We start from the raw sequence: 15675 nt of genomic DNA, 5'->3' as shown, positions 1-15675 counted from the left end.
TTGCAAACATTTATGGCAATATTCAGTTTTAAAAATGCTTGGAAAAATTTTCTTATTACCTTCTACTGTAGATCTTATAAATAGGAATTTAGATATATTTTATACAAATATATCCAAAATTTAGTCCACACCACAAAGTTGGCAGCTTGAAGCGTGCTACATTTGAGAAATGAGCTTACATTTTGTTTTGTTTTTCCTCTGGATTTTTAATTTCCCATTTCTTTTTTTTTTCTTTAAGATTTTATTTATTTATTCATGAGTGACACAGAGAGAAAGGGAAGCAGAGACATAGGCAGAGGGAGAAAAGCAGCCTCCTCACAGGGAGCCTGATGCGGAACTTCATCCCCAGATCCCAGGATCACGCCCTGAGCCAAAGGCAGACACTCAACCACTGCTGAGCCATCCAGGCGTCCCATAATTTCCCATTTCTTATTTCTGTCTCATTCGAATGGGATTATTGCATGTGTCCAATATTTGATTTGCTTTTTCACATAACCGTGGGTTTCTTAATTGGTAAAAGTTGAGTAATATATTTCCTTCTTAACATTTGGTTGTTTGGCTAATTTCACTTCAAGGAGGAAAGACTATGTAGTTCCTTGACAGTGATGAAATAACCTAGATGGCTTTCATATAAGTAGCAACAAATGTGCACAATAGGTACATTAAATGGTATACTTAACAGCACTGCTAAGGAGTAAGATGGGAGCTCAGTCTTTCATGATGGAGACACACCTGAGTGCATTCAGAGAAAATTTGGTTCTGCAAGCTTGGAAGAAGGAATTGTCATTCAACAGAAATCAACTAGCTTTGCATATCAGTAACACCCACACACGCATACTCTTATCTGTTTTCTGAGTGCTCTCAAACTGATATCAAAATAACAAATATATATTTATGAGAACTAGAAATTCTGTATTCCTTCTGATCATGGAAACTCAACGTAATTATGAAATTAACTTTAAGAATATGTGGAAAATGTTACTTCCTAAATAAGTGAAGATCGAATAAAATCTACAAATTTTATACCAGGCTACTTACTTTTTATATTCATAATTGTCCCCCAGATGTCATGAAATTAATTATTTCTTTATTGTTCATTTTTAGATGGAAGACTGTATTTGAAAACTACTGTCATGTACTGAATTTTTCCTGTTGAAGAAATCCATGTTATAGTAAAGAACTTTGCAGACATTCGTCATTGGAAAGTTCGGAAAAAATAAAGTCCTTTTAAGGGAACTTCCTCAATTTTGTGTATTAATGTTCTTTAAAAGTTTAAGTATTCTACAAAAAAAAAAAAAAAAAAGTTTCCTCCATTGATTTTCACCTGTGGTTCATACCAGAGACCTGAGAATGTTTGTAAATGTACAAGTATCAAACTTCTTACAGTTAATAACACTGCAACTTTGCTGCTGGACACTTGTATACAGAGTTAAAGGCAGGCCTGAATAAGGCCTGGCTTTGTTTTTTTAATGGAATGAACCATTTTCCTCCTCTGAAAATTCTGGATCTGAGCACATCAAAAGACTCTTGTACCAGTGATCACTCAGACCTTCAGAATTATGTCCTCCAGAAACCAGCAAGAACCCTTGGAAATGAACTTGTAGGGGGCATAGAGGATTCCTAAAAAAACAAAAAACAAAAACACAAAAAAAAAAAACAAAAAATACAAACAAAAAAACAAAAAAAATCAATAAATCAAAGAGTAATATTCTATTACATTCGATTTTAAACTAATTGTGGGTTTTCTCCTGAAGATTTTTTTCACATACTTCCAAAAGACCAACAATTGGATGTTGACAACAACCCAGTGAAATAACATTTTGCATATCTGAAAAGAAGCATTGAATATAAGCCAAAAGGTTTCACTGAAGGTCTTTTTTCTTAAAAAAATAAAATAAATGTAACATGTTTTCATTCCAAACTGGTAGTGGGCATATAGATTTTAAAATAATAATGATGCTTCTTATTCAAACTGTTGGTCACATGTACAGTATATAAACATAAAACATACAAGGAAGGTATTATGTATGCAGTAGTATACTAGAGTTTAGGAAAATGAGAATTTTAGAAAATATGTTTTGTCACCCTGTTAGTCAGAAAGACACCTTTCTGGTTTTAACGCATGCAGGCATGTAAATATTTGTCTGGAGTCACAGTATTAATGAATGAGATCTTAAGCATCTGGTGACATCAGAACTCTGTGTCAGCCACTTTTATTTGTATATTGAACCCTAGTTAGTGCCCCAAACTGCACTATTGAGAATGGATTGTGGCTGAACAGTAAATCAAAACACCAGAAATATTTTTATATGTTAATGTCATATTATGTTAATGTTGCTGAAAAACAAAACCTAACAAACCCTTGATGTATCAGTCCAATACCATGTAGCGCTGAGTGATAAAGTTAAAATGTGTTGTGCTTCCCCCCCACCCCGTCAGAGGGAAGGGTGCCTATGTGTTATTTTCACTGTCTTTTTGAAAGTTACAGTATGTGTTTTCACTTTTGTGCAGATAACTGGAAGTAAAGCTGCAAACAGTGCTTATTACACACTGTAGTTACCTTCTCTTTGTTTTTATTAATCTGGAGTTACACCTTTAAAGACTGATATTATGAATCAGGACGGTCGCTGTGCATTTTATGATTTTGCTGTCATCTTAAAATTTTATGATCATAGCATTATTTATTACCATAAAGAGCAAAATCCCAAATGTCCAAGAAAACTAGCTTAAAAATGTTTAAAGATAGTTCTGATTCGGTACTAATCATTTGGTTAAAGGAGGAAATTAACATTATAGATACTCTGGCACTAAGCTTCTATAGTTTTTAGGTCTTCCTTGCAATACTGGAACATACTTCTTTCTTTTGTGTAGTTTGCTATTAACCAGCTAAGTCCATTTTTTACTACAGTAAAAAAAGTTATATATACAGTTCCTATTTTAGCTTGCTTGAAAGGGAGCAATATTTTTATTTAAAATACTATTAGTATATGCTTTGTAGAAACTTGGTTTTCGAAGCATAGTTTTTCCATAGCCATCTTTTGTTGTTTGAGCACAAGAGATTCTATTCCTTGTTGTATTTCTTGCTTTTCCCTGTATGCAGTCTTTAAAGGATTACAACACTTAAAATTGGAGGGACTTGTGGCAAGCTTTTGAATCATACATTTTTTAAAAGATTTTTTAAAAAGCCTACAACTTACCTAAGTAGTAGAATCAGCCATTGCTCTGCTCCTTGCATAGAGTCACCTGTTAAGTAGGTTAAATAGTTTTAAAATGCATACTTTCAAGACCTTTGAGAATGCTTTAGTGTTTGGTTGGTATAAAAGGAATTTTAGCAAGAATTAAAGAAAGAAGCTATCAGCTATATGTTAAGAGAGAATCTTACTAACATGTTGTAAATATTACAATTCATGAAATGTTATTTTAAGTCTGTAACTTAAGTTTTTTCTCCTTTTTTAGTTTTACAGGTCGGTTTGAAATTTGTTTTTGTTTTTGGGTTTTTGGTTTGTTTGGGTTTTTATTTTTTGGTATAGACAAGTAAAATTGTGCCCATTTTATGGTTTCCATGCTTTTGTAATCCTAAAAATATTAATGTCTAGTTGTTCTATATTATAACCACATTTGCGCTCTATGCAAGCCCTTGGAACAGAACATACTCATCTTCATGTAGGACCTATGAAAATTGTCTATTTTTATCTATATATTTAAAGTTTTCTAAAAATGAGAAAAGGTTATTACGAATTTTGTTGTACAAAATCTGTACAAAAATCTGTTTTTACATCATAATGCAAGAATTGGAAATTTTTCTATGGTAGCCTAGTTCTTTGAGCCTGGTTTCAATGTGAGAACCACGTTTACTGTTATTGTATTTAATTTTCTTTTTTCTTTTCAACAATCTCCTAATAAAACTGTCTGAAATCTCCCTGTGACTTTATTTACAGTTCGTCTTTATTAAATTTTGTGAAATGCATAGCATTGAAGGAATATTTACTTTCTAATGGGAGGCATCTAAAAACAACATAAGTCAGCTCTTTGCAATGCGAGGGGAACAATGCTCAATGATTTTATTTAACATGCAACTGCTTCTATCTCTAATATGAATTACTGTGCTGAAAAACATCATAAAAGCACACTCTGTAGTTATTGTTTAACAAGCAGATTTTCCATATTTTGTTTCTTGCCAGCTAAGCAAACTGCCCACATATACATGATTTATTTATGTACATTTCTCAGTTTATGAAGCTGTTATTTGTACCCTTTTCCTTTATATTCTTATATTCCCATGATTCTTATTTCACAAAGCTTTGTGCTGAATAATGTAAAGTAGACATGTTGATGGAACAAAATATATTATTCCCATATCTATAAGAGTGTAGATTTGTAACTCTATCTTAGTGTTTTGCTTTCATTCTCTATCATTGGAAAAAATGCCTTTAGAAACTTTGAAATTCCAATATCTTTTAATAATATAGACACGTTTTAATCAATCCAAAATGCTGCATATGAACAAATATTGGGTTACTATCTCTGTGAATATTCTAAACGTTCCCAAGAGAATGGAAAATGGATTTTTTCTGTCAAAAGAAATTATTTCATGAATTAACAAAATATGATTTTCCCTAATAAAAACTTAAAATGTTTGTGTGACCATTACAAACACATTTTTGTCTTCTGTCTTCATGTGTTTATGTCAGTAAGACTTGTACTAGAACATCATACAGTCTTTGGATGTTAGTGGAATTTGGTAATGATTTAAGGTTTCTCCCCATGTTGTTCTCATTGGGACTAGCAAAACTACAATATGAACAAAAGCTATTTATTACCAGACAAGAGTAAATTACAAATAAAAGTTATATGGATTGCATTTTTACAATATGGGAAGTAGAGATGTTAATAGAATTAAAACGTTATTGTAAATGGCATTGTAAAAAATATCACTTTTACTTATGTGTAGGCTTGGTGCTAACATTTACCTTTAATATGTACAACTGGTATATAAAAGCTGAACTGATCTTCATTTATTCATTTAAACAGATTCATTAATAAAGCCTCTATTCTGCACAAAGCACTGTGCTAGATGTTGTAATGACTCAAGTGGGAAACTTAGCTGTTGTCCCAGAGGAGCTGATCATTTTGTTGGAATAGGAAATTTTACTTTCAATAAGAAAAGATTCATTGAGCATCTTCTAATGTGTAGTGGGCATGGAGCTGGTGTTAAGAGGGTACTGACTTAGAGACTTCCTGAGAAGTAGTAATAGTGACCCAATTGTACATCCACCTTCTAGAGAATAATACAACGTGCTTTGTGAATTAAATAGTTGTGTAGGGATTGAGGAAAGGGATGGATACGTTTTCCTCTAGGTAAAATGCTCTACCAGGTATTCTTTTCATGGTATTTTTTATTTATGTCAACCAGATCATTTGTCTTACCAATGCTCACCAAATTTATTCTAAGGTAAGTAGCCTGTTTAATCACACACACACACACACACACACACACACACACTCACACACATTATCATCAAATTTCTACTATGTTGGGACTTTTGAGTATAGTTGTAATATTTAACTCTTATGACCCAGCATCTATAGATCTATAGTAAAATGGCCTCAATTGATTCAAACACAGAGGATAAATGCCTAAATGCTAAGAGTCTATCAGGTAATGAGTGACACTTGTTGTGGTAGCGTTATTTGTATTTATAGGTTAATGAGCTAGAGATTTTGAATTGAACCATTGGATCAATTAGGCCTTCTTTGGTTGGCGTATCAAAAACTAATTCCTGCAAATAGTTAAAGAGCAAAAGGAATTGGTCATAGAGACAGAGGAGTAAACATGGAACCTCAAGCCATGGTCCCTCTTACTTTTATCCCTCTGCTCCTCTTTGGGACTGCTTCTTTTTTCCCTCATTGTGGACATATTTGTTTCTCTTATTCACCTCTTGACCTTTCCATTATTCAGGAGCATAAGACCCAGCCCACAGAAGTGTGCCCATTATTTTCTCTTCCTTGTTCTTAAGTCAGATTACCTGAGAATTTTGATTGCCTCAAGTCAGAGCACATGCCAGTAAGGTACCTTGGCCATACATTAGATGCATCAAGGGAATTTTAGAAATACTGTGTCCAATTAAATTTGAATCTCTGGGGATTGGGGCTAGGGGTAAGGCTTACATTTCTCAGATATTTCTAGTGAATAGGAAGGTTGAGGACCACTGTCTGGGAGACTGGCAAATATGTTGTAGAAAATGACTAGCAAATCTTCTGTCAGGGCAGGGCATAGTTGGGGATGGGTGGGGGCTTATAACTATGCAGACACTGTAAAAGCCAACCAATAGTTCTACAAAATCATTAAATTACATAAAATCAAGAAAATATTTAATAAACTAAAAAATAGTTTTAGCATTGTGAACTTAATTCTGAATATGAATTTGCAATCCCAGTAAGGGTATAATAGAAGATACCTTATATTTTTTTCCTAAATAAAATTATTGATTAATCTGACCATGAAGCTGAACAGGGAGGAAAAAATTCTATTTCAGTTATTATTGAGCCTTCCTCCATCTAAATGTCTTCAATCCAAACAATCTCCCCCATCCATACCACTTGGAGTGAATCCTCAGGCTTTTGTGCTGAGAGGATCCAGCCTTCAAGAAGTTCTAAGCCCTTCTCTTTGGAGGGCCTCCAGGTTTGTGGAAGCAAAAATTATAACACAGTTTGGTGTTATTCTCAATGTAAGGAGAGAAAATACTTAAAACAATTACAGTATAACTGAGGAAGTGTAAAGTCATGTGAAAGGATGTAACATTTCTATGCTTTACTTGAACTGTAAAATGTCAGTCAATACAAGTAGACTATGGTAAATTTTGCATCTTTAATAAGCAGTAAAACTTAAGCAGAATATAAATTTAGGGGTGTCTTGGGTGGCTCAGTGGATTGAGAGTCCAACTCTTGATTTTGGCTCAGGTCAAGATCTTGGGATCATAGGATCAAGCCTGAAGTCTACCTCTGCACTCAGTGGGGAGTTGGTTTGAGCCCCTCCCACTGCTCACACACTCTCTAAGATAAATCATGTCTATCTATCTATCTATCTATCTATCTATCTATCTATCTATATGTTTGTGTGTGTGTGTGTATACACACACATTAAAAATCACTATAGATAAAGTAGAATTCAATGCTGTAATAAAGTTAGCTCCCCAGTAGACAATAAATATTTTTGGTAGTTCATCCATTGTGTTAAGCTCTCTTGCTAGTAGTTTTGAACCATGTTTTTGGTTCTTTGGCTGCTAATTGTGTGTCAGATTTGGTCTACTACATTATGAAAAAAGAAATAGAAGAGTTGATCCATATATTGCCAGCACTGTGCACCTCTATTTTCTATTTATTGTGTGTACTCATGTCCAATGATGTATTTCAATCTGTTATTTTCAAAAACAAAGACTGAACTTAATAAAATTATTAAAATTTATTTTATTAAATAGTATTGTTGGCTTCTACACCAAGTGTAGGAGCTGGGAGGGAGAAATGTTATTACTAGTCAGCCCCCCTTTTTTAATTCATTAAATTTACAAAGGAAAAGGGGCTCCTGTTGAGTTGGATCTTTCAATTAAATCTATTTGGTTGTCATATGCCTGGATTTCTATATGCTGAATGGTTTTAGTTCCTTCCATTAATAGATTTTGGTGCTTTTTAGTATATGCTTTATGTATGATTTTTCTTTTCCCACCCATAGTCACTGTGAGACAATAAGCATTAGACACCAGGGACCAAATGGAGATGGGCAAGTTCTTGGGAAATGAAATTTCCTGCAATATAGAACAGAGCTGAGCAAGAATGAAGAAACAGGCAAATGATTTAATAGCACAATGTATTTGTAGGGAAGGAAGGTTAGGGGCATGAGGCAGGATGTATAAAGCTTCTAATTGTCTACAATGAATGATAATTTAGCATTCAGATTTGACAACTATTTACAACTGACTATCTGAGGGTTTGGCGGGGTGGGGGGCGGGGGGACACTTGCCTCATCCCTGGGGATTTGCCTGCCATTGCCTTGATGCAACCAAATGTACATGTATTACTTAGGAGTCTTTTTGTCTATTAAGTGTTCAGTGTGAGGCCCAGCTATCTTCTACATCTATCATTCTTGCATTAGAGCCACATGTATTCATAGTGAACACTTAGGTATTCTTTTCCTCAACCAACGCCAGGCATGTTGGAAGAGTGCCCCCAAAGCAGCAAACTCTCTGTACTTTTGTCAGAGCAATAAGCCAAACACACATTCTTACTTTGTGAAATTCAAGCCTGAGGGAGGTACTGGCCCTCTGTGTCGAATAACCATTAGTGGACAAAAGTCAGGTCCTCTAAGTGGTCCCACTGAGGTTGGGACCTAGACTTCAGATGAGAGATAGACACCTGTCACCTCCCATGGGTGACTGGAGAGTCTTGAACCTGAAACAACCTACAGCTCTCACCAGTAGCTATCTTCCTGCATCAATTCTTTATTTCATAGCTTTAAATCTGTTTTGTAGTTTGGAGATGGACGGACAGCTGAAGTCACAAAATTAGGTTTCAGAGAGCTTTGCAAATTCTCATGATGAATTTGCTCTTAACTTGGAATGTGGTATCCATTGCATAATTTACTTAGCTTTTTTGAAAAATTACAAGTTTTTTTTGAGATAATTATAGATGATATGCAGTTACAAGAAATAGCAAAGAGATATCCCATGTACCCTTCACCCATTTTCCCTAAGGATAACATTTTCACCAAAGGATAAATATAGTACAGTAGCAAATCCAGGAAGTAGACAGTGATATCATCTATCAGCTTTACTCAGATTTCACTAGATTTACATACACTCATTTGTGTGTGCACGTGTGTTTAGTTTTATACAATTTGATTACAAGAATAGATTCATAGGAACATCACCACAGTCAAGACCCAGAATACTTTAATCACAAGGATCCCTCATACTATCTCTTTATAGCTACAACCACTAATCTCTCTTCCTACTACTCAGTTTAAATCAGGAGTTCTCCAGAGAAATATAATCAGTGGTGTACACATGTGCACGTGTGTGCGCGCGCACACACACACACACACACACACACAAACAGAAATGTGGGTACTACTAGGTTCTGTAGTATATAGATCCTCTAAATGCTCCTGCCGCTATTCGTGTGGTCTATGGGGAGGAAGTGGGGAAATTTTTCGCTGATGCCTAGTGTACACATGGGTCTCCTTGGGGCAACCCATCCACAAGGATTGTGATCGCTGTCCAGCCCAACACTGACACCATCTGGAGGGAAAGAGGAACAAACCACAGCAGCCAGTGGGCTGAACTCAAGAGCAGTTTGGCTGGGGACCACTCAGGAACCCTGGCCATTAACCCTTTGCACCGGCAGTTGAGCTGTTCTCAAGAGTTTAGCCTTATGGCTTTGGACAACAGTAAACCAAGGAGTGGATGATTGTGAATTAGCCTTTATGGGGTTATGTTATGTGGAAAGACATTTGGCTTCGTCTGCAAGAGGCTGAGGCTGTCTTCATTGCTTTCCACATCTCAGCTCATAAAGTGTTGCTACCCCTTGCCAATCAAGAGACTCTATGAGCTCTACCTGGCAACTGACCCCTTAGTAGATATAAGAGATTGGGTGCATAGGAAAGTGGCCACCACAGCATTCACGTGAGGTGGTGTATTGCCAAGGATGTCAACATTCCCTTGAAATACGGGCATTTGCTTAATGCAGTAAAAGCATGCTATGTGTGTTCTAAACATCCAAGGCAACTCCCAAAAGAGTCTTAGGGCCATCCACCAGAGTTCCCAACTGGTGAGGGATTGGCAAGTGGATTATATTGGCCCCTTCCCTTCAGGTGATGGCTCAAAATAATGCCTTGGTTTGTGTGGACACCACATCTGGCCTAACCCAAGCTTTTTCTTGATGCCTTGCAAGCCAGGCTGCCACCATCAAGGGATTAGAGACACTGAGTACCATGTATGAATGCCTTTGTGGAATAGACAGTAACTGTAAGTCACATTTTGAAGGTTCTGATATGCAAGATTAGGCAAAAGAACATGACACTGAATGGAAGGTCTATCTTCCCCATAACCTGAAAGCAGCAGGGTTGGCAGAAAGGAAGAATGGGATATTAAAGCAGCAGATTAAATTACTAACAAGCAAAACCATCTTGGCTAGGTGGGCTAAGGTACTACCCCAGGCTTTAATACATCCTGCCAACAACAACAACAACAAAAAACCATCCTGGAATGCAAGGATTTAGTCAGAGGCAAGCAAAAGCTTTATTGCTGTGTAGTTTGCAAACTGGGGAGATGCAGCAGCCTTTGGCTACAAACTGAAAGTACTCTCCAAAGGGGAAGGTTTAGGCGCTGAGTTAAACAGGCAAAACCCACAAGTTTTGTTCCCTTTATGGAGCTGGGTTTGATTCAAATCCCAAACTGCAGGCTGTAGGAGCAGAGTGACAAGCAGGATATAGCTCACGATTTCTTGTAGCAGTTTCAGTATGTGGCAGCCACTGAAGCACATATGTTGCAAGGGTCTTTTTGTGAATTTTGCTGAGTTTTGTGCAGGTTTGTCACTTCAGGCTGTGCTGACTGGTTTTGTTCCTCAAGGTCATTCGAGCTGATTACAGTTTTGGTTTCTCTCCCTTGACATGAGGGAACCCATCTTGTTTGTCAGTTATTGCTGTCTAATGGGGGGGTGCATCTTTTGTTCTCAATTTGAATGGTCAACCGGTAGGGCTTTGGGCCCCATATGACATATAGGGGAACCCTAAGACATCCAACATGTAAAGGCAGAGGAAGGCAGAGGAAATAGCCACTGCCCCAATTCTCACCACGGATCAAGGTACTGTACTGCTGAGATGCCAAGTCCCATCATGCCTGGGAAGACATACATACTGGAATTTGCAGTATTTGCTGAATTTCCAGTCTCACCAGGATGGGTGACTTTCTTCAAACTTCTGGGTGAGGGGGATCTACTCAGTGTCTCCCACGGGATCCTATTGTCTTGCTGCAAGCCAGACCTATGGAAATACACTACATCTGAAATGCAGCTCACGCCACTGAAGGAGGGGAGAAGACTGGGGTCCCCACCTTGCATATCCCACACCTACGTCACCACCTCACCCCTGACAGTGCTGCCTCCCCTGGCCAACATTTCTGGTGTGCACCACCAGGTCAAATTCCTAAAGCTGCCAACCCTCCTCTCCTCAAAACCAGAATAGCACATTCTGTTTTCCACTAGTAGGATCATTTGGCCACGGCCTTTGTTCCAACTCCGTTAGTCTGGAAGAAGTTATAGCACACTAAATTCGCCCTGCAGAACCTAGATGACAGCCAACAAACCCTGTCCTTAATAAACACTGAAATGTCTGTAACAAAAAAAAGCTGTCCTCCAAAATCCAACAGCCTTGGCAATTACTGGAGCTTCCCAAGAAGTCACTTGTCTATTGCGGAACAAAGCGTGGTGCGTTCATATCTGATGAGTCTAATGTATCATCTTTATGAAATTGCATGAAAGAACCAGGGAAATGCCCTCAATGCTCTGACCCTCAGCCCAGGAAACTTACTGTGATTTGGATCATAGGGTTCTTTTGGGGGGAGGGGGGAGTTGTTACTTATTTTGGGAATCATGGTCTCCATCTGTGTTTGGCTGGCAGCGGCCGACGAGCTGCCTGCATGCTAACAAAGCCCCTCGCCCACCTCCCCGGCACAGCGTGCAAGGCCGGGCTATCAGATTGCAACAGGGAGTCGCCAGGGCTGGAGTGTTGCAGGAGGTCAACCAGAGAACGTGACCTCCAGGTGCCCTGTGAGCGGGGTGCGGGCTGCGGGCAGGCCCAGGAGCCTGACACGCGCCCCCCTCCCCATCCTTGGAAAACCGGCTCCTTGCACCGCCCGCAGTTACCGCACTAGGAGGGTTTGCGAGGCTGCAGCCTTCCCAGAGCATCCACCAGGGCGATCCGCTTGAAGACCCCCTCGGCCTCTGCAGGAACTTCAACGATTCTGGTGGGCCTCTTGCCAGATCGACTCCTCTTGCTGCTTGCGAGACATCCTCCTAAGTAAGTTCACTTGTTAAAAGTGCTGCCTACCATGGGGGGGGGGAGGTGTGTGTGTGGGGGGGCGCCCCTGTGTTTTCTCCTTGCCCACTCCAGGGGCCCGGCTGCTTTCAGGTGTCCCCAGGGAACTCCCAAGGTTGGGAGCATTTACTCTCTGTTAGCTTAAAAATATCTTTTTATTTTATTATTTTTTTAAGATTTTATTTATTCATGAGAGACACAGAGAAAGAGGCAGAGGCACAGGCAGAGGGAGAAGCAGGCTCCCTGCGGGAAGCCAGGTGCAGACTGGATCCCTGTACCCCAGGATCACGTCCTGAGCCAAGGGTAGACGCTCAACCACCGAGCCACCCAGGTGCCCCCTCTCAGTAAATTTTTCTTAGCAATGTGTATTGCTAAGACTGACTTCTGGGCATCCATTGTTGCAATGGAAAGGTAGTTTAAACCTTTTTTTTTTTTTTTTTGGAAACATTTTATCTTTCTCTCCTCCGGATGCTTTTAATAACTTTGGTCTGCCCTTGATGCTTTGGGCTTGAATACAATGGGTATTAACTATGGACTTATTTTTATTTATATTTGGGAAATAGCGTGCTTCCCAGATAGTTGAGGAGGTATTTTTCCTTAATTTAGAAAATTCTAAGCCATTATGTCTTTGATAATGCCTCTGTCTTTTTATATTTTTAGAACTTTCTGGAATTGTAATTTAGTTGTAAGTTAGACTTTTCACTTAAACTTTTAGGTTTCTTGACCTCCTTTCTTAGGCCATTACTTTGACTTAGCTTCCTTTTATGCAATTTCCTCAGGTTTATCTTTCATACTATTAAGTGTATGTCAGGTGTATATAGTTTACTACTTAACACTCACATAGAACTGTTAATATTAATTATATTTTCAGTTTTGGAAATTCTCTTGAGTTCTTTTCCAATCTTCTTAGTCATTCTTGATAGGCTATGTGTTTCTTTTATTTCTTTTATGTTAGGAGATCTATATATGCCCATTTTTTTGTATTGCTCCTGGTACTCTCATATATTATTTAGGTCTGATTTTGCATTCATTATATTTCTGATTCTTTCTAAAGCCTTGTTTCTTAACAATCTTGAAAAAAATATTTGAATTTTTGAAATTTTGAATTTTTGAGAGGTTTGAAATTTACTTGAACTCATGTTCATAGGAATCTTATCTGTGGAAATCTTTTAAAATCAGTTTTGAGAATGTAGTACTCCATGGAGGAATTTTATTTCCTTCTGCTAGGTGCCTGGGACACCTTATATTACATTTACATTAAATTTACATTTTAACTTGTAGTCTTTTAGTTCACATTTTTGAATAAGTAATCATTTCTAAAACATTTCCAAACCCATCAGTGTGTGTACTCTCCTGAAGTCTCAATGAGACTTTTCTCCCTTAACCAGAGCCATAGCTGATACAATTTTTTCTGGCATGTGCCTTTGTGGGGTGGATTTTTTTTTTTTCTCCTGCAACTTTGTAAGTAAGAGTATAGCCATTTTGAGTCCTAGCTTCATGTGAAATTCTCTAGACTGACTTAATTTCCTGCCCCCCTTAATCATGACCATTGAAACTGAAGCTCTGTCACCATGGATTTATAGACAGCTTAAAGTTAAACAAGACCTTCTGTTCTTGTCTAAGTTTTTGGAGGTCTTCTCTTATTCTGGCCTCAGAATGACACCTCCATGTTTTAAAATATTTAATTCAGAATTTTTGTGTTTTGTTCAGTGTATTGGACTCATGTTACCAGAAATGAAAACCGATTATCATTTTTTTAAAGATTTTTATTTATTTGAGAGAGAGAGAAAGAGAGACTGCTCGCACACACATTGGGGGAGAAGCAGGCTCCCCGCTTAGCAGGGAGTCTGATGTGGGGCTCAGTCCTAGGACTCCAGGATCATGATGTGAGCTGAAGGCAGACACTTGACCAACTGAGCCACCGAGGCGCCCTGATAATCAACTACTTAAAACTTAATTTTCAAGCTCCTGAAATACAATTTATAATTATAAACATTCAAGTAACAGTTTTCACCTATTCTTGCTAAAAGGAATTAATGATATAATCTATATAAAATTCTTAGTGTAATTTCTAGAATACAATAAATGGTGAACAATGTTCATTTTTACTGTTAGAATAATACAACACATCAAAGACACAATCTTGAACTTGGAACACTTTTGGTGTTATAAAAGTAGAACATACAAGTTTTGTATGTTAATTGCAACTCTACAAAAATAACTGATATAGTTTTAATATGTATCTTTCCAAATAAAAGACATTTGCTTAATATATACATGTATAAACTCTTAAAAAATATATCCAAATGTTATGTCTTTTTTAAGGTTTTATTTATTTATTTGAGAGAGAGCAAGAGAGTACAAGTCAGTGGCCTGGGGAGGCAGAGGTAGAAGCAGACTCCCCCCTGAGCAAGGAGCCTGAATGTGGGTCTTCCCAGCACCCTGGGATCATGACCTGAGCCAAAGGCAGACACTCAACCAACTAAGCCACCCAGGTACCTTCCAAATGTCATGTCGTATGATCATAAGAATTTACATTCTCCTTTGTGACTTTTCAGAGTTTCCCAACTTAAAAAATGAACATATATTACTTTTTTTTCCATCAGCAAGAGTGACTGGAGTTTATTGTTGTTTTTTGAGCATTTACAACCAAATTTTGCTTTTATCATTGCTCAAGTCAAACTTCTGCCAAGTCTCAAATTCAACATGTTCTTTCTCTTTCCCGCTCTCCCTTTTTTGTCTCTATCCTCTAACCTTACTTTTTCTTTTCTATTCTTTTTTCCCCAACCCCCATTCTTTCCTTTATTAGAAGGAATTTATAAACAGTAAGTAGCTTTCCAAAACTTGATGTTGATGACCAAAACTGTCATAACAATTAGACATTTGTACATAAGTTTATACATATATATACATATATGAATGATCTAGATTCACTAGATAAGTAAATTACTCAGGTGCCATGTGACTTGTTACTTAGGCGTGGTCTTTAGAACAGAAGCATTCACGTCACCTGGGAGCTTGTTACAAAATGAAGACTCTCAGGCCTCATCCAAAATCTACCAAATCAGTCGGCCTTCTAACAAGATCCCCAGGTGATTCATATGCAATTAAAATTTGAGGAACATTACTGGCACAGATTTTAAACAGCAAAGTGAGTTGAGACTTGAGATAATTATCAAAGGGAAAAAAATCTGTTTCAGTTATCTATATGATTTTTATAAAGTGATTATTTGGAAGGGATGGTCAGGATGTGGAATTATCTGGATAAACACCTCAGTTCTCAGATTTTTCTGTCATAGTGTAGGCATTGCCATGATGACTGCTTGACGGTGATCATTTAAGTCCCTTAAATCCCTGATGAATTGGGAAAACTGTAGTACTGCTTATCATTTAAAGTTAAATTATGTATTATCCAAACAATAATAGGGATTTACAAGTTAAGAAGAAAATTCTAAATCTCACCATGTGGCTTTTCTATTTCAGTGCTTACTATTGTCTATATATTCATACTCAGTAGTGTTTGTACATAGTTTCACTTATGCCAAGCTACAGGGTGTGCGTGGGTGAAGTTGTGGAGGTTAGATGGA

At 37.5% G+C, this 15675-nt stretch overlaps 1 protein-coding gene across 1 annotated transcript in view; it reads left to right on the top strand.

The window, feature by feature from the left end:
- Positions 1–3919, top strand: part of DACH1 (dachshund family transcription factor 1) — a 429427-nt gene extending 425508 nt beyond the window's left edge. Inside the window, exon 11 of the mRNA XM_025441318.3 lies at positions 1105–3919. Within this exon, the coding sequence (XP_025297103.3) occupies positions 1105–1142 (38 nt within the window). The 3' untranslated portion in view covers positions 1143–3919. The remainder of the gene's footprint in view (positions 1–1104) is intronic.
- The last annotated feature ends 11756 nt before the right edge of the window (positions 3920–15675 follow it).

Source organism: Canis lupus, chromosome 22 (assembly GCF_003254725.2).
Source record: "Canis lupus dingo isolate Sandy chromosome 22, ASM325472v2, whole genome shotgun sequence".
In the NCBI taxonomy this organism is placed as follows: Eukaryota; Metazoa; Chordata; class Mammalia; order Carnivora; family Canidae; genus Canis; species Canis lupus.
The sequence above is the reverse complement of the archived record's forward strand: the minus strand, read 5'-3'. Positions and strand labels throughout refer to the sequence as shown.